The 17464-nt window shown below is 65.3% G+C and overlaps 2 protein-coding genes across 3 annotated transcripts; both read right to left on the bottom strand.

Annotated features, from left to right (window-relative positions):
• Positions 1 to 49: 49 nt before the first annotated feature.
• On the bottom strand, positions 50 to 3982 carry REEP6 (receptor accessory protein 6). Its single transcript, XM_084276380.1, has 5 exons — positions 3823 to 3982; positions 1641 to 1734; positions 1266 to 1404; positions 891 to 1059; positions 50 to 197 (listed from the first exon to the last, which is right to left on the bottom strand). Exons 1-5 carry the CDS (start codon positions 3935 to 3937, stop codon positions 148 to 150), a joined length of 567 nt encoding a protein of 188 aa, XP_084132506.1. The 5' UTR covers positions 3938 to 3982; the 3' UTR covers positions 50 to 147.
• A 6252-nt stretch (positions 3983 to 10234) lies between these two features.
• ADAMTSL5 (ADAMTS like 5) lies at positions 10235 to 15227 on the bottom strand. 2 transcript variants are annotated; one of them, XM_084276520.1, is made up of 12 exons: positions 15138 to 15227; positions 14197 to 14263; positions 13955 to 14115; positions 13581 to 13641; positions 13375 to 13483; positions 13132 to 13259; positions 12909 to 13032; positions 12238 to 12321; positions 11494 to 11657; positions 11168 to 11411; positions 10823 to 10894; positions 10235 to 10735 (listed from the first exon to the last, which is right to left on the bottom strand). In XM_084276520.1, exons 1-12 carry the CDS (start codon positions 15194 to 15196, stop codon positions 10422 to 10424), a joined length of 1587 nt encoding a protein of 528 aa, XP_084132646.1. In that variant the 5' UTR covers positions 15197 to 15227; the 3' UTR covers positions 10235 to 10421. The 2 variants fall into 2 exon arrangements, with proteins under 2 accessions (XP_084132646.1, XP_084132647.1); XM_084276521.1 differs by lacking the exon at positions 13132 to 13259.
• Between the last annotated feature and the right edge of the window lie 2237 nt (positions 15228 to 17464).

The following is a 17464-nucleotide window of genomic DNA, read 5'->3' on the forward strand; positions in this document are numbered from 1 at the left end:
TCTTAAAGGGGCCGCGCCCGTAAAGGACCCCACACGGGAGAGGTTCGCGAAACACCGGGGACCCCCGGGGGTTTATTGGGGACGGTCAGCGGTGGGGTCCGGGCCCGGCCTGAGCTTGACCCGGTGTCACGGGACCGTTACCGGAGGTCAATCTATCTTCTCCAATTCCTCTACCAGGTTCAAGGCTGCTCCGGGGGCTGCGGGAGACACAGCCAGGGTGTTACCGGCCATCCCTGGCTCCCCCCGGAGCTGCCCGCACTCGGGGTGGAGCTGGATGAGACGGGACTGGGGGGGGGGGGCCCTTTGGCTGGGTCCCCCCCACACACACACATCTGCAGCTGGGGACACACGGACACAGCGGGACTGAGGGACACGTGGGATGAGGGTCTGGCTATGGACAAGGGGAGGGAAAGCACCTGCTCTACCCACGCCAAGGGAGAGCGGGGCGGTTGAGCGTGAGCCCCGCCGGCATCTGCAAGGGCAGGAGTTTGGTTTAGCCGGTGCCAAAGCGGCCGCGGCCGGACGCAGGATCCGGCCGAGCAGCCGGTGGTAACGGCGGGGGGGCTGGTGCGCAACGGCCCCTTCTCCCTTCGCCAGCAAGGGGAACTGCGGCTCTTACATACAGCCAAAGGGAGCTGCGGTGCCGCCTCGGCCGCCAGCCGGGCTCTGCTGCTGACCAGAGTCCGCAGGACTGGACCACGAGGCACCAGGAGAAGACAGAGAATTACAGAGGGGAAGGACAGCACCTCCCCCCCGCTCCCCTCCTCACTCAGCTCCTGCCAACGCACGAGGACATGGCCCCTTGGTCCTGGAGACATGGCAACCCTATCCCAGCGGGGAAACCCACCCGACCTGGAGCGGGACAGCGAGGACCAGGACACCCGCGTTACCTTCTCGCATGATGCTGGAAGCCGCGTCCAGGGCTTTGGTGCTGAGGTTGCCCAGCATGTTGTCCACGCTGTGGTGGTGCCGGAGGAAGCAGGGCCGGATGACGTTCTTGTAGAGCACCTGCGACCCGTTCCAGGACACGGGGGCCATGCACCACACCAGGAACAGGCACTGTGGGGAGGAGACAATGCTGGAGCTGGAAGTCGGGAGGGCAGGGGCTGAGCCGCTCTGGTTTTCTCCCCGCAGCCTGGCCCAGGGACAGAATCCCAAGGCTGGAGCTCAACAGAGGTACTGGGACCTCAGCTGACTGCAGGTCCCATTGTGCTGTCAACAGGTGAGAGGAGCCTGGCACCGGCAAGCCCCAGCAAAACCATTACCTTCCCAGCATAGTAGAAGGGGAACCAGTAGAGGAAGGTGTCAGAGAAGGACTCAGCTATGCTGAAGACACCGTACACCACCCAGTATGTCAGCCACGTCGTGTCATCCTCCTTGCTGGAGCTCTCGATGGCTTTGATCCTGCAGCAGGAGAGGGGGTGGGCACGGTGGGCATCTCCTTCCCAAATCCAACAAATCCCGGAGCAAACCTGCCTACCAGGTGCTGCCACGCTGAGCAGGGACCAGGCCATGCCCCAGCATTTGCAGGAAGGTCTGGAGAGCTTCCCAACCGTAACTGCCTCTTCATTTCCCAGGGAGACCCTCAGCCGAGGGCAGGGAGCGCTCTTGGGGTGCTGGGCTGCGACCCTGGTACTTACGAGACGTAGGCGGGGTAGGCGAAGCCGATGAGGTTGCAGAGCAGCGAGGCGCCGTAGCCGAACACAAAGTACAGCCCCAGGAACGCCACCGAACCTGCCCAGGGGGGGAAGATGGGGATGGGACAGAGAAGACAGTCACCCACACTGTGACAGCGAGGAGAGGCACCGGCTCGCTCCGCTGAGCAGGTTTCTCACCCCAGTAGCTGGGATGAGGCACGTGCCAGTACCCTCCAGTTCGGAGTAGCAACCGCCAGCAAGTAATTCCAGCAGGACCCTCTCTGCACATCAGCTGTGCGGAGCTGCAGCGCACGGCAGCATCTGCCATAGGGCAGAGGCTGTCCCTCACCCCTGAGAGAGCCGTGACCAGGTCCTGTCACCGTCTGTCCCCCTCCCTGGCATGGAATGGACTTTACCATGAGGAACTCGCAGCATTGTCAACCCAATGCCAGCCTGGACCCAGATTCAAAGTCAAGGCAGGGAGCTTCTCCTCTGGCTCGGAGCCACTTGGCCTTTTGATAATGCTGTTATCAAGGACGAGCCTTGCCACTGAGCCCCGTGGCTCCATTCTGCTCCCTGTACACATGCCCTGAGTGTGCCGGCGTGGAGCAGCCACTGTCCATCAAGGATTCAGCCCCCTGAGAACCAGCAATCCAATCCTGCTTCCCTGTTATTCAATTAAATTGTTACAATTAAATGTAAGCTGAGACTTTGGGTGTTTGGAGCCTGCTCAGCCCCTGGGTGCTCACAGAGCTGGAGGAAACTGGGGGCAAGGAGCCCTCGCTGCCAAAACCATGGTGAAGGGCACTGGCTCATGTGTGGCTCCAGAGACACTGACACCCAGCATCGCCCTCCCAACCTGCCCGTGGCAGCCGACACACCAACCCTGAAGGGCAGGAAAGTGGCCATGTGGAGCCAGAGCCAACACCATTTACTGTGGGCCCAGCAGCATCTCCCCTTCCCTGCGTTCAAAGTCCTCCACTGCTGTAAGCGCCTTGCCCCAGCAGGAAAGCCCGACTTAACCTGTCTGTGCCAGGGAATCACTCGGGATTATCCCCTCTCTGCTCACGGCAGCATTTCTGCACCCTGCTCTAGCCCCGGTGCAGGACAAGCCAGGGCTCCGGGCACCAACGGGGCTTCCCGTGTTTCCCCGGGGAGATGGCAGGATGGGGTCTGTGCAGGGGGTCCCTGCTGGCTCCGGGGTCACTGCTGGCTCCGGGGATGCAAAACCGACACCCCCCCCCACCAGTGGGTTCAAACACGAGGCTGGGAATTGCTCCAGAGCTGAGGGGAGGGGGGGAAATGGGGTATTTTTTCATTTAGTGGCAACTTCTCCTTTCGCAGGACGGGGGCTCTGCCCTCCCCCAAGAGCCCATCACACCAAAGCACGACCCTACCCCCCAGGAGCCTGTTGCTTGGAAGATGCCCACCCACCCCACACCAAGTTGTATATAAAACCCCGGACTGGAGGACACGGGCGGGTGAGTCGGGAGTTGGCAGAGAGCGGCAGGCGGCCGAGGGTCAGAGGCGCAGCGAGGAGAGGGGCAGGCTGTGCCAGGAGGCTGCTCCCTGGGCAGATACCGGCTGGTTTCTCATTAATGAGCAAACAGGATCTGGTTAACAGCCAGAGCTCGGCCCTGCCGAGGGGGTGAGTCTCACAGGACACCGGGATGGGTGCTCTTGCCCTTCAGCACCCGTCTGACCCGATGGGATTTGGGATCTCGCCTGTGAGGGAGCAGAGCACCCCTCACCGCCCCATCAGGGCCTGGCTTCTTGGGGGCCCCGTGTGTTTGGCCAAGCCCTGCGGCACGCAGACCCCTCGGGTTTTGGGGTGCAGGATTTCACACTTGCCAAAGGGGAGGACAGACAGCGCAAGCACCCCCCGGGCCCCCTCCCAGCAAGACCCTGGCAGCCCCAAACAGGGGTGTGGGTGTGTGTGGGGGTGGGTGTGTGGGGGGTGTGTGTGCGCACACCCTGCCTGCCCGTGACCCCCCCCCCTTCCAGAGCCCAGAGGGACGGTGAGGGGCTGACACAGTACCCCAGGGAACCCTTGGAGATGCCCCCAAACGAGTTTTGGGGCAGGAAGGCAGCAGGCAGGGAAACCCAGAGACGGGACTGGGGAGGGAGAGGCGGCGGCGGCGCGGGCCGGGGGAAGGAGGAAGGATCCCGGGGGCGCCGGTCGCACCTGTGGCCAGGTAGAGCCGCTTGACGCCGGTGCGGGTCTCCAGGCGGCCCAGCAGGTCCCCGAGCGGCCCGGGGCCATCGAGGAGGCGCTGCAGGCGCTGCGGCACCGTGCCCATGGCGGCAGCGGCAACCCCGGTACGGCTGGTCCCGGTCCCGGTCCCGCTCTGACCCCGTCGCCTCGGGGCAATGAGGGGTGGGGGGCGTGGCTTCGAAACGGGGGGCGTGGTCTATGGTGACGCGTCGCCATAGCAACGCCCTGCGGCCTCCGTGGCGGCGCGGCCAGGTCTGGGGGCTGTTGGACCCCCCCACCGGTGTCCGGCTGAGCAGAACCCGGCGTCTACCGGAGCAGCTGGGCCGTGCGGGGGGCGGTGGGGCCGCGGGAGGCTGAGAGCCCAGGGGATGAGAGCCCAGCACCTCCCGCCCCTCGTGTCCCCCCTCACTCATCCCCACTCATCCTGCACAGGGGATGCTGGTTCGATGGGGGGCCGAGGTGTGGGGGGTGTTGTCATTCCCTCGAGTGCTTTTTGGCCCTAAAACAGCGCCAGGCATGACGAGGGGCTCTGCCTGCACACACATGCCTTCCCTGCCCCTCTCCAAACTGTGCTGTCTGCTTGTCCCACCACGTACAGCTCCCATCAAAGGTGTCTTTCCGAGCCCAGCAGCACACCTAGAGCTGGCACGGGCACCTCCAGCCCTGCTGCTTGCCTAGAAATGAGCTCTTTCAGCAGCCCTTTGCGTTGCTGGTGATGGAGGGAGAGCCTTAGTATCACTTCAAGCACCACAGCATCAGGCAGCAAGCCTTAAGCATGTACTGGGGCTGGAATATGCACCTGGCAAAAGAGCCAAAGGTAGGGAGGAGGCGGCTGGAGGGTCTGAGGTTACCACATGCCACACCAGGCAGACTCTGCCTGACACCAATAACGCTGCTTCCCACCCAGGTCCTCTGGTTTGAGCAGCAAACCATAAAGAGGCACACAAAGCGAAGCATCAGCATGATGCTGACAGATCCCTGGTTCCATAAGCAGTGGTACACGGTGAGATTTTGCCTGCCTCTCCTCTAATCCCCAAGCAAATCACCTTCCCAGCACGTAAACAGCACTAATGCTGGCAGTGATGAGGCAGCAGAAGAGCCCCTGAAGGTCACCCACAGCTCCTGCCTGGGGGCTGACCAAAGGTAATCTGCTTTCCGGAACAGTGACATCAATCCTGATCTAAACATCCTCACTGCTTGGAGCAAAGGGTACAGTGGGCTGGGGGTCCTGCTGACCATGGTGGATGGTGGCATCGAGAAGGAGCATCCAGACCTGTCTGCCAACTACGCGTGGGCTGCGGGAACCACCAGCTCCTTCAGGGCGTGTTGTCTCCAGGGGAGGGTGGGAGCTGGTGCCTTCATCCCACCTGTGGGACTTCACAGTGGGAATTCAGCCTCTCCATGGCTGGATCAAAAGGTTTGGTGTCTCCTGCAGTGAGTTCTCACAGCGAGGAAAGGTTAGAACTTGTTATGCGCTCGTGTCCCCAAAATAGAGTTAATTACAGCAAGCTGCAGAGCCAGTAAAGCTGGTAAACCCTCACGTGCTCTGAGAGCAGAGAGGAGAGGATGGGGAAATCTTTGTTGTTGCTTCTATCAAGGCCGTTCTGGTGGTCTGTAGTTCCTGTCTCCTCCCTGCCCGGCTCACCCTCGGCTGACTCACTGGACATGAGCCTGGGTAGGGTGAAGGAGAGTGACCCACCAAGTGGTGTTCCTGCAGCAAAACCCTGTTGCCAACAACTCCAGGTTAACCTGGCGCAGTAGCTGGCTGTGAAGGGCCTCCCACCACCCCCCCCCCCCTCCTCCCAGCCCCCCGGTCTGGGAGCAGGCAGGGTGATCCACACTGCCAGACACCCAGCAAAGCTCCCAGCTCCCAGTGCACTGTGCTGCCAAAACCCTCGTTGCAGGAAGAAGGGAGTAAAATCGTGATGAGGTTTAAGGCTGCTAAGAAGGGAGGGGTGGGGGGAAGGTGCTTTAAGACCTGGCCACGCTTCTCATTACCTGATTCTGGTGTCACTGGGTGTGTAGCTCTAGTGTAATAAATCACTTTTCCTTCTTTTATTCTGCGTTGGGTCTGTTTTGCCCATGACACTAATTGCAGAGTGATCCCTCTGCCCTTATCTCAAGTCCTAAGCCTCCTTTGGTGGGTATTTGCCCTTTAGCCAGGGCCAAACCACCACACCAGCAAAAAAGCACGAAGGGACCCAGAGGGAGCACTTACTGGAGTTCCCCAACTCCAGCAGGTCCTGCCCCCTGCTCCAGCAACAGGCAATGGCACCCAGAACCCCCCTTTCCCCACAGCAGGTGACCACGGGCTTGTACCACCGCTGCACCAACAAGCACACGGGCACCTCAGCCCCGTTGGCTGTGGGGATGATCGCCCTCACGTTGGAGGCCAAGTAGGTGACATGGCAGCAGCAGGACGCAGCCCAGGGGAGATGCTGGTGACTCACCAGGGCCCTGCAGGGACAGGGAAGGGGGGGAATTTGCTGGCAGGGAGGTTGGGGTGCAGAGCGGTGGTCTCCTGGGTTCTGGTGGGGCAGTGCCTCCTCCCCAGGCTCTGTGGGAGCGCGGCAGGAGAGGTGGCCTCTGTTGCTCCCAGTTCGGCAGTGAGGGAGGTTGTGGGGGGGACAAGGTTGGACCCAGCTGGTTAACTCTCCCCTGCCACCCAGAAGAGCCAAGTCTTGCCCTCAAAGCAGAGACCTCTGTCCCCAAGTCCTTCCCTGCTTCCAGCCCAGCCCTGACCTGGCACGACCTGCAGCATCAGGAGCTCCAAGCCCGCTCACCTGCAGGCAGAGGACTGGGGGCTGTGAATGGTGCAGGACACAAGGGTGAGCTCAGGGCTCAGCTGCTGCCTGCCCCCTCCTCTGGCCCTCGGGGACACATGACGTGCTGCCCCCCAAACTCCAGCCATCGGTGCTCCCCACACCCTGGCTCAGGCTGCCATCCCTTGGCAGAGTGTGGCAGCCCTTCCTCCACCCAGCAGCATCCTGCCTGCCCTGCTGCCCTCTGCGCTGCTACGGCGGGGCCAGGAGAACCACCACCACACCGCCCAGTCTGTGCCAGCTGCCACCCCTCCTGCTAGGGGTGCATCAGCCAACAACTGCACCTCCTGTCCTCCTGCCTGCATCCTCCATGAGCTCAGCCACTCCTGCTCCCTGCCGCAGGGCTCCCTGCTCGAGCCCTGGCTGCTGGCTTGGGGAGGCCTTCGCCTTGTCCTCGCCCGCGGGAGCTTCATCCTCTGCCTCATGCACCGCGTGGCCTCGTGCCCCTGCTAGGAGGACAGCGTGACACCAGCCTGCACGGACACGGGGTCCTTGTCCCCCTCACCCAGCTTCCCAAACAAACTGGCTGTTGCCTTCCCGGCTCGGCCTGGGGAAGGGTGACCGTCCTTCCCTCCCACGCCGCGCATCCAGCTCCGCGCAGGCTCGGCTGTAGCTCCCCTCCCCATCTGGCTCAGCCCCCAAACCTCCCGGGGACCGGAGCTGTGCCGGGGCCGGGGGGGGGTGGTGTGTGTGGGGGGGGCAGCCTGGCACGCTGCTGCTGCTGCGGGGGAGCTATTTCTAGAAGGCCAGGGCAGGATGGCCGGGACTCCCATGCCCTTTCCCAGGCATAGAAGAGGAGGAGACGTGACTTCTCTCCAAGCAGCTGCGCTGAGCGGCCGCAGCTTTGGCAAGGCCAAGGCAGCCAAACCCCAAACCGCTGCCCAGACTCACAGTGCAGAGCATGGCACGATCCCCTGCTCATGTTTACCAGCAGCCTTTCATCCTTCATAAAGAGGGTCTGGGGGGTACTGCTCCCCCTCCTCTTCTCTGCCCTGGGCCCTCACCATCTCATCAGGGCTGGCAGCGGCACAGCAGCAGCTGCACCCCGGCACGCAGCGCCCCGGCACCAGGCAGGGCTGGGACAGGCAGGGGAGCGGTGCCAGCTGGGGCCCTCCCAGGGGCATCTGCACCGCACAGGGCTCAGCCTCCCGCTCGCAGCACCCCGGCTGCCCTGGGACACGGCCGTGGCAATGGTGGGGTGGGGAGGGTTTGTCACCCCCCACCCCCGGCTGTGCCATCCCCAGCGCAGAGTGTTTGCACAGCCGAGGCGGTACGGAGAGAGGGACCTTTGTCCAAGCATGGAATCACCCATGGAAAAGCCTCAGGCTGGATCTCACATAGGCAGGAGGGAGCTGGGTGCAAGGAGGGATGGAGCAAGGTTTTCATCAGAAGGAAGCTGAGGAAGGGGGTTTCCTCCATGGGACCCCTCCAGCCCCGCGGCAGGCTGGGATCCATGTGGACACTGAAGGAAGGACCTCGAGGCAACGGCTGTACCAAAACATCCAGCCCCATGCCATGGGATGAGTTAGAGCCTGGGCACACTGGGACACAGCTGTGAGCCCCCTCAGCCCCTCCAAGGGGCTTTCACCACCCCGCTCCGCTCTGTCCGGGCTGGGCTAGTCCTTGGCAGGCAGCCTGTGGTGTGGGAACCAGCACTGGGGCTGGGTGCACAAATCCTCCTGCATGGGGAGAGACAGGCACAAGAGGGGGATCAGCCCAGAGCAGCTCACACCACCCTCCCCCAGGACCCCAGAGCATCCCCTCCCCACCTCCTGGGTGAGGTGCAGCAGCTCTTCATCCCTGCGGTTCCTCCCCGCTGCCTTGGCACTGGGATCTGTTGGCAGCCTGGGGGGAGAGTGGAGGAATCATCACAGCCATGGTGCTCCCAGGGGCCAGTGCACACACATCCCCCCTCTCTGAGAGCCGGAGTAGCCGGTACCTGGGCAGGGAAGTCCTGGCTGGTGTGATCCAAGACCATCATCTTGGCCAAATCCCTGCCCAGGTGGGTCAGGTCCTTCCAGGAGCAGCCCCAGGCATTCTGGCTGGGAGAGGCAGTGCACCACCTTTTCCCATGGGATTTCAGCTACTGCCCCAGGCCCACAGCCCCCCACAGCTCCCCCCAGCTCCAGGACCAGGACCGTTCTCCAGCAGGCACCAGGACCACCGGGACCAGCCTGGCTGGAGGGAGGCAGGGGGTGGGTAGTGCCGCAGGGACCCCCCCCATACTCACAGGCTGGGGATAGCAGGGTCCTGGACAGACCCCCAAGAAGTAGGGCTGCAAGAGGGGTCACAGGTTCTGGAGGACAAAGGGGACCCACCAGCCCACCCTGGGTCAATCCCCCCTTCCCCAGGCAGGGATTGTTCTGAGGGGTGGGACATGCTCAGCCCTTTCCAGGGAAAGAGGGGGGGGCAGACGCCCACCTGCAACATTCCACTTCACCAGCCAACCCCCTCCTGGGGGTCACAGCTGCCAAGAGGGGGTACAGGACACATTCCCAGGGGTCCCTCCCCCCAATCCCCTTCCCTCTGCCGGCTCTTGGCCTGACATCACATTCCAGCTTTGGTGGCTGAGAGCCCCCAGTCCCTGCTGCTTTTCCCACAGGGCCTCTTCAGCCAGGGGGTGACCGTCCCCAAACCTGCCATGGCTGGGACAGCCAGACTGGGACCTCCCCCAAGCACAGGACCCCCCAAATACAAGGCAGCCAGCAGCCCCAAACCAGCCCTAGGAGGAGCAGGGAGGACACTTTTATAGGGTGGAGGCACTTTCCAGCTCTAATCGCCCCAAGGTGCCTCCCACACACACACTCTGGAGGATGCAGCACCACCCTGGCTTTACTGGGACCAGTTGGGGAGCCCAGTACAGAGCCCCAGCAACCCCCCGGGCTCCTCTCTGGCTCCTGGTGATTAATTACCCACGTCACTCAGGACCTGCCTGGGCTGGCAGCTGCCACGCTGAGGCACCCTGAGGCACCCCGAGACACCCAGTCCCCAGGGAACCCCTGGCTGCACCCCTGATGCCAAACCCACTTCAGGCACAGCCACCAGTGACATGAGTTGGAAAGAGCTCAGCCCCTCTCCAAACCCACCCCAGGAGCCCCAAGCAAGTGACACACCCCAGGGCAGCTGTACCCCACAGCACCCCAGGGACATCCCATCCCTGCGTGGGCCCCGTGGTTGTTCCTGCCAGGCTGCAGGTTGGGTTACAGGCGAGGGGGCTCCGGCACAGGGAGGGACCCGCTTGCCTCCGCCGGAAAAGAGATAAGCAGCAGGTCCACGACCTCTGAAGGCAGAGCCTGGCAGGTGTCCATCCCAGGGATGGGGACATGCTGCCAGGTGGGCACATTGCTCCACAGGCTCGGCATGGGAATGTGGGAAGGGACCCCCAGCCCTGTCACCCTGGGGAGGGGACCCCCTGCCCTTGGCTCCAGCCAGGAAGGGGCACATGGTGGGTGAGGTGGTGGACGGGTTTATTTTATTTCAGAAAAAATAAATTATCACCCTCACCCACCCCTCACACCCCCCCCACACCCCCCCCCCCCCCCAGCCAAGTTGACCCCAAGGATGGTGAGACACCCAGCACGGGGCAGAGGGCAGGACGGGGTCTGTGGGGACCCCCCCCACAACCATGCACAGGGCTGGGTGCGTGGCACGAGCGGTCCCAACCCCTGGGTTCACCCTTGATATCCCACTAGCCACCCCCTCCCCAGGTGATGGAGCTGAGGGAAGGTGGGGGAGTGGGAATGATGCTCAGGGCAGCTGGGGCTGGGGGCAGTGCCGGGCTGCCTCCCGTACCAGCCGGTCCTCGCGGGGTGTCCAGGGCCGGGCGTAGCCGTCATCCTGCAGCAGGATGCGGTTGAGCGTGTGCTCGTAGTTGACGTGCCGCCGCGCCATCAGCACGTACTCCTCTCCCTCCCGCAGCGGGGGGCACCCGCAGGTGTTGGGCACCCACAGGTACTCCCGGGGCACCAGCGGGTAGCGGTGCCGATAGGGCGTTTTCACCTCCACCTCGTAGCGCGTCTCCCGACCCACCAAGCGCCGTGCCAGGATCCGGCCCCGGAAGACTGTAGAGGAGGGAGGACAGGGTGTGCTGAGATGGATGCGTCCCCTGGCATTGCCCCCCCAGTCCCTTCTCATCCCCCAGCGCTCACCGAAGTCGCTCTGGCAGAAGTGCCAGATGCGCTGGGAGCGTCCCTTGGCCGGGCGGCACCTCCCGCATCGCCCTGCGGGGACAAAGCTGCAGCAGGTTAGGGGGGAGAAGGGAAACAGCACCCCCAAAACCCACCCCCCGCAGCAGTGGGAGGGGGCATGGGGACCCATATCCCACAAGGACAGAGGGGACACAGCAGGATCCTAGGGATCTCAGGAAGGATAAAGTCACGGGGCCCTTTTTTAGGGGCCCTGTTTCATGGAGAAACCCCAGGGGGAGGGTCTCTAGGACCCTCCGTGCAGCAGAGACCCCAGGGGCATAGGGACCCCCCCCGGGGAGCAGGCACCTGCAGCAGCCCTGGCCCCGCTCTGGCCAGGGGGACTTCTCGGTGGCGGCTCCGTGGCAGAGCCCCTGGGCTGGGGTGGCAGCACAGGGGCCAAGGTGACCAGGGGTTCCTGGGGTGGGGGACTGCCAGCCCCCCGGGTTTGGGGCTGCCGCAGGGCGCTGGTGTCACCACGGCCAAGCTGGGAGTGCCCATGGGGCAGCCAGAACTCGTACTCAATGCCGGGGTTGGGCTCCTGCAGCAGGACCTGCACGGGCAGGGGCACAGCTAAGGGGAGCGATGGGGGCTGGGGGCCAGCTGCCCCCTCCCCACATCACCCCCACTCTCACCATCAATTGCAGATCCTCATCGGTGGGCCCGGACCCCTCCAGGCTCTCGGTGCCGTCGGGGGCTCGGGAATAGCGCAGCCAGGTGCCGGCCACCTCGTATGGCCCTGGCCAGGCGATGGACCAGTCCCCATTGAGCACGTAGCGCCCATCACTCGTCATCAGGGCTGCGGGAAGGAGCATGTCTGGGGGCAAAGCATTGCCCCAGGACCCCCGTGCCGGGCTGGGCTGGGGGGCTGTGGGCAGCCTGGACGCCTGGGTCCCCACCAGAGGCCTCTCCCTGAGCAGGGGGGGAGCAGTGTGGGCTGGGAGAGCTGCGCCCGGGGCTCTGGAGAAATCTGCTTTCCTGTAAGAACTTGGCTACGGTCCCAAGCTGGAGCCAAACCCTGGTGTGCAAACCCCAAGCCCCCAAGCCCCCAAGCCCTGGTCTCAGTGAAAGACAGGACCCTGACTGCATCAGGAAGGGGACTGGGGGTGTATCTGGGGATGGGGGTCCCAGTGCTGGTCCCACAGTGACTGGCCTGGCTTCTCTCCAGCTCAGCCCTTCCCGAAACCCATGGCTGCAGCCTCTGGAAAAGTGCCCGGAGCGCCGGCGAGTTCACTGACCCCCCCCATGCTCAAAACAGCATCTGAGCAGGGGAACCGGCACGGCACAGCACAGCATCAACCCCCAGCCCTGCCCACACCCACGAGTGGTTCCAACCACAACTGACTGGGATGGACTGGGACTGACTGGACATGTCCTACCGAGGTAGTTGCGGCTCTTGTCTGTCACCTTGATGTGGGTGGCCCCAGCTGGGATCTTGGTCACGTTCACGTACCCAAAAGAACCTGGTGGGAGGGAGGGGGGTCAGGGCACAGCCAAGGGGACAGCCCAGGGATGGGGGACAGGATGGGACAGGGCTGAGGTAGGAGGGGACCGAGCATGGAGGAGCTCTGGGTCTGGGGCAGCCCCAGCTCTGTTCCAAGCACCAGTGGCATTAACCCAGCCAGGCACCCAGTGATGGCCCTGGGGGGTCCTGGGGTACCATCTGAGGCTCTCTGCCCTCACAGGCATCATCTTCCCCACAGCCCCTGACTGGGCATCTCACGGACACTAGGTATCGACACGTGGACCCTGGGAGCCCCTCAGGGACCCCTGAACTCCCCTGGGAACTCCAAGGATTGATACCCTATGCAATAAGGCAAAGTCACCCTGGTGAGGGGTCTCCTCTGAGCACATCATCCCTGTGCCCCCACAGTGGGGACAGGAAGGGATCAGGAACAATGCCCCAGTGATGTCGGGGCAAATGGAGAGGGACCGGAGTAATGGGGCACCCAGGCGATGCCTTGGGGACACAGACAGGGGACGGAAGGACAGGGGAGCCAAGAGCCAAAGCATTCACCCATGGAGGGGGCCGGGACAATGGTTCATTCACCGGAGGAGGGGTCCGTGCCCTGGAAGAGCCGGTGCACGAAGAGACACGTGTCGTGGCCGCCGCCGCACTGGCCGCAGGCGTCAGGCTGCGTGCCCAAGCCCAGGATCCCGTTGCAGCCCACGCTCTGCAGGGAGCAGAGATGCAGCTTCAGCATGGGGGTGGGTGGGGGACCAGGGCTGGTGGTCCTGGGGGTCCTGGGGGTTCCAGCCCTGCGTGCACCCACCAGGCAGCGCCCACCGACGCAGAGGTCCGGGGAGCCGGGGCTGCAGCGGGTGCCATCCAGCACCCGGCCGAAGGTGTAGTAGAAGTTGTGCCCCACGGCCAGGCAGTTGAGGTCGCAGAAGTTGGGGGCTGCCAGAGCCGGGTGGGAAGGGAAGGGAAGGGAAAGGAAAGGGAAGGGGTGATACCAGTGGCAGTCACGGCCCCCGTCCAGCCTGGTGATGCCACCTGCCACCCCGGGACTCACCTCCATGGAAGGGCACCCAGCGGTACCGAGCTGACGTGCCCAGGATGGGCTTGTTGTCATAGAGGGAGCACTGCATGGCGCGGAAGGGCACCGAGCCGCCGGGACAGCCCTGTGGGAGTGGCAGGATGGAGCCCCACGGGACCAGGGAGATGGAGCCCCATGGCACAGGACCGGGATCGGCCACGCCGTAGCCCTCGCACGCTCACCTGGAGCTGGCAGAGCCGGTACTGCCGCGGGTCGCCCACACACGTGTCCTCCTCGGTGGACCTACGGCCACAGCACCAACGTGGCCATGATGTCCCACACAGGGACGTGTCCTTCTGGAGCTGTACCCCTGGATGGGGGCACCTGACTCTGGCTCCTCAAATCCTCCCCAACCCCTTCCTCCCCAAAATCAGGCTGAAACTCAGCCGGGGCATTGAGGGGTGCTGGGGGTACACGGGGACACATGTGGGTGCTGGCAGAGCTGTGCCATGGGGATTTGGGTGTCGCACAGGGTGCAGATGCCACAGGGAGGGTGGGGTAGAGGGGACACCTCAGAGGGTCGTGCCATCCCATCCCATCCCATCCCCTCACTCACCGCAGGCACCTCCGGGTCCGGAGCGCGACGCCGTCCCCACAGGAGCTGGAGCAGGAGCTCCAGGGTCCCCAGGGACCCCAAGCACCCCGGGGCGGATGCCGGCGGGGCCGAGCGGGGGCTGGGGGCTCAGGGACCCCCGCTGCTGTCCCCAGGGTCGGGCCCTGCGTGCAGGAGGGTGACGATCAGCGCCGGGCCCGGGCTGGAGCAGCCTGGGGGTGCCACCCGCAGCCCGAACCCCTCACCTGCGCGGAGGGGATGCCGCAGCCCAGGCTGAGCCAGGCCAGGAGCAGCAGCAGCGGCCGCCGGCGCCTGCGGGACCGGAGAGCCCTGAGCCCGCTGCCCTCGGGGTGTCCCGCAGCCTGCGGGGGGGGGGGGACGGACCCCGGCGAGGGGGGAAGGAGGCGAGACCAAGAGATGAGACACCCCCCAAACCCACCCTCGGGACCCCGCCAGCGGCACCAATCGGGGCCGTGGGGTCCGGTGCCGCAGGGTAACGCCGGGGACCGGCGGGGGTGGGGTTGGGGGGACCCGCACACGTACCCAGGCGGCAGCGGGTACCGGAGCGGCCCCGCCGCACCCACGGCCCCGCGGCGGGGAGCCGGGCCGGGCCGGGCTCGCTGCCTGCCGGGACAGGACCAGACCTGCGCGGCGGGGCCGGGGCTCCGTGTCGCTCCCTGATCCGGATCCGGCTCCGCCACGGGGCGAGCAGGATGGGGAGGGGGGGGGCCCGGATCCGGATCCCCCCCCCAAGTCTCAAAGCGCCCGACCCTGGAACACGCCAAACACCACCACCCCCCCCCCCCCACCCTCAACCCGGGGGTTGCCGGTGGGTGAGGGGTGCGAGGGGTGCCGGGGATCCGGCCCCGTGTTGGGGAATCCCCCGGCCGAGCCGGTTCCCTCCCGCCGCGCAGCATCCACGGGGACCGGGGGTCGCGAGTGGCCGCCCGCAGCCCCGGACGCCTGGGGATCCCCCCGGCAGGGCAGGGGAGGGGGGTCCGGAGCTCGGCGGGGGTCGGTTGATGCCCAGCCCCCGCTGGCGGATGGAGGGCACCGTGTGCCTCAGTTTCCCCGCAGGAGCGGAGCTGATCCCCGGTGGGGCGTGGAGGGGAAGTTTTGGCGGGGGGGGGGGAGGAGGAGGGGGGGCGGGGATCCGCGAGGGATTAAACAGAAACCGGGACCTTACCCGGCACCATGGGGGTCCCCGCGGGGGACCGGGCCTCCCCGACACCCCCACCCGGTCATACCGCCCCTCGTCTCGGCGGTTCAGTCCCGGTCGGGCGTCCCGGCGGCGGGGCGAAGGGACCTGGGACGATCGGGCATCGCCTGCGCAGCTCCGGGGGGGCCGGGCGAGGCTTCCCCGCCACCCCCCCCGGGCTCGCCTCCCGTCCCTCCCCGCCGCGTTATTAATATCCAGCCCCAAAGGTGCGCCCAGCCCTCCCCGGCCGCCCGTTAACCCTTCGGGGCCCGGAGCCGGGGACTGAAGGGGTGCCGGGGTGGGGGGGTGATGGGGGAGCAGATACCGCGCAGCAACTGTGCCTCCCCCACCTCGGGACCCCGCCAGCTCCAGCTGCAAACGGGAAGGGGTAGACGGGACCCCCTAACCCGGTCCCATCCTGATCTGGGACCCTCCCGGTGCCCCTGATGCTGGGCGTCCCTGGGTGGGGGGTTGGTCCCAATGAGGGTCCCTGCTTAGTGATGGGTAGAGGCTGGGGAGGGGGGGTGGGTGCCAGGGGCTGGCAGAGCTCAGGGTGCTTGTTGCCCCCCCTCACACAGGGCAGGTCCAGGAATCCCCAGCCTGGAGCTGAAGGGGTTATGGTGTGGGGGTGTGGGTGTCCCTTGGGGGTGTCCTGGCTGCTGGGCGCAGCAGAACAGGCAGGATGGCCCGGGGGTGTGTAGGGGATGAGCTCCCTGGGTGCTACATCGAGGATGCAGGCAGCGGGACACTCTACAAGCGGGGACAGCTCCTGGGAAAGGTAAATACCCCATCACACGCATGCTGTCTGTCCCCCCCTCCCAGACACCCCCTCACCCCAGCCAGCATCCCCTTCCCAGCAGCGTCTCACACCCACAGCCCAGGGGGTCCTCAGGCTGTCCTGCTCCAAGAGGCACCCACCATGTCCCTTTGGGGATGGGGAAACTGAGGCAGCGGGGAGACTCAGGGAGGGAGCCAGAGCAGAGTAGGCAGCTGGGGCCAGTGCCTGCCAGGTTCCTCAAGCTCCTGAGGAAGGGGATGTGGCTGGGTACCTGGACACCCAGGACCCCATCCTGTGGCAGCCTCTCACCGCTCAGCTCACCCCGGGGTGCCAGACTGCTCATTCCCATGGGACTGTCCTCACAGGGGGGCTTTGGGTGCTGCTACCAGCTGACAGAGGTGGCCAGCGGCAGGGTCTACGCTGCAAAGATCATCCGGCTCTCCCAGCTCTCCGCGGTGGGCATCAGGGAGAGGGTGAGTCTGGGGGACACAAAGTCCCCAGGAGCCCCACAGCCCCATCCCTTCTCCCTCCTCCCCACATCACTTGGGGGGGGTTCCTGTCTCCCTGCGGGACCATGCTGGGGGATCCCCAGATCCAGAGGGTTCCCCAGGGGGGGCTGCTGGACTCACACCTATGCAGGTGGAGCAGGAACGGGAGCTGCACAGCCGGCTGCACCACCGGCACATCATCCACTTCTACGGGCACTTTGCCGACTGTAACCACGTCTACCTGCTGCTGGAGTACTGCAGCCGAAGGGTGAGTGAGCACCAGCACCCCAACACCGAGCACCCCTGTGCCGGGGCTGTGCCAGGCTGAGCTGGCACCTCGCTCTGTCCCCAGTCCCTCGCCGATATCCTGCGTGCCCGGGGAAGGCTGACGGAACCGGAGGTGCGGTATTACCTGCGGCAGATCACGTCCGGGCTGCGCTACCTCCACGGACAGGGCATCATCCACCGGGACCTCAAGCTGAGTGCGTGGGGCAGAGCTGGGGCTAGGGGAGGGTGAGCTGTGCCCACCCCGCTCAGGCTCATCTCCCTCCGCAGGTAACTTCTTGGTGACCGAGAAGATGCAGGTGAAGATCGGGGACCTGGGGCTGGCGCGGCGGGAGGCACCAGCTGGCCGGCGCTGGGGGTGAGCAGGACTGCGGTGCTGCCGGGATGCTGCTGCTGGGCTGGGGCTTATGCTGCCCCTGTGCCCAGGGCGCTCTGTGGGACTCCCAGCTTCCTGGCCCCCGAGGTGCTGGACCGCAAAGGACACGGGGTCCCCTCAGACGTCTGGGCCCTGGGCTGTGCCATGTATGTGGGGATCCGGAGGGAGGGAAGGGGAGCAGTGGGGTGCTCCCAGCCCCGCTGAGCAGCCAGACACCCCCCCAGGTACATGGCACTGACGGGCAGCCCTCCGTTCGAGGCGGCTCAGCGGCAGGAGCTGTACCGGCGCATCCGGGCAGCGCGGTACCCGCTGCCCCCCCATCTCTCACCCAGCGCCCGGGCCCTCATCGCCCATCTGCTGACCCCTGAACCAGCAGCACGGCCCAGCT

Source organism: Gallinula chloropus (genome assembly GCF_964237585.1).
Source record: "Gallinula chloropus genome assembly, chromosome: 28".
NCBI classification, from domain to species: domain Eukaryota; kingdom Metazoa; phylum Chordata; class Aves; order Gruiformes; family Rallidae; genus Gallinula; species Gallinula chloropus.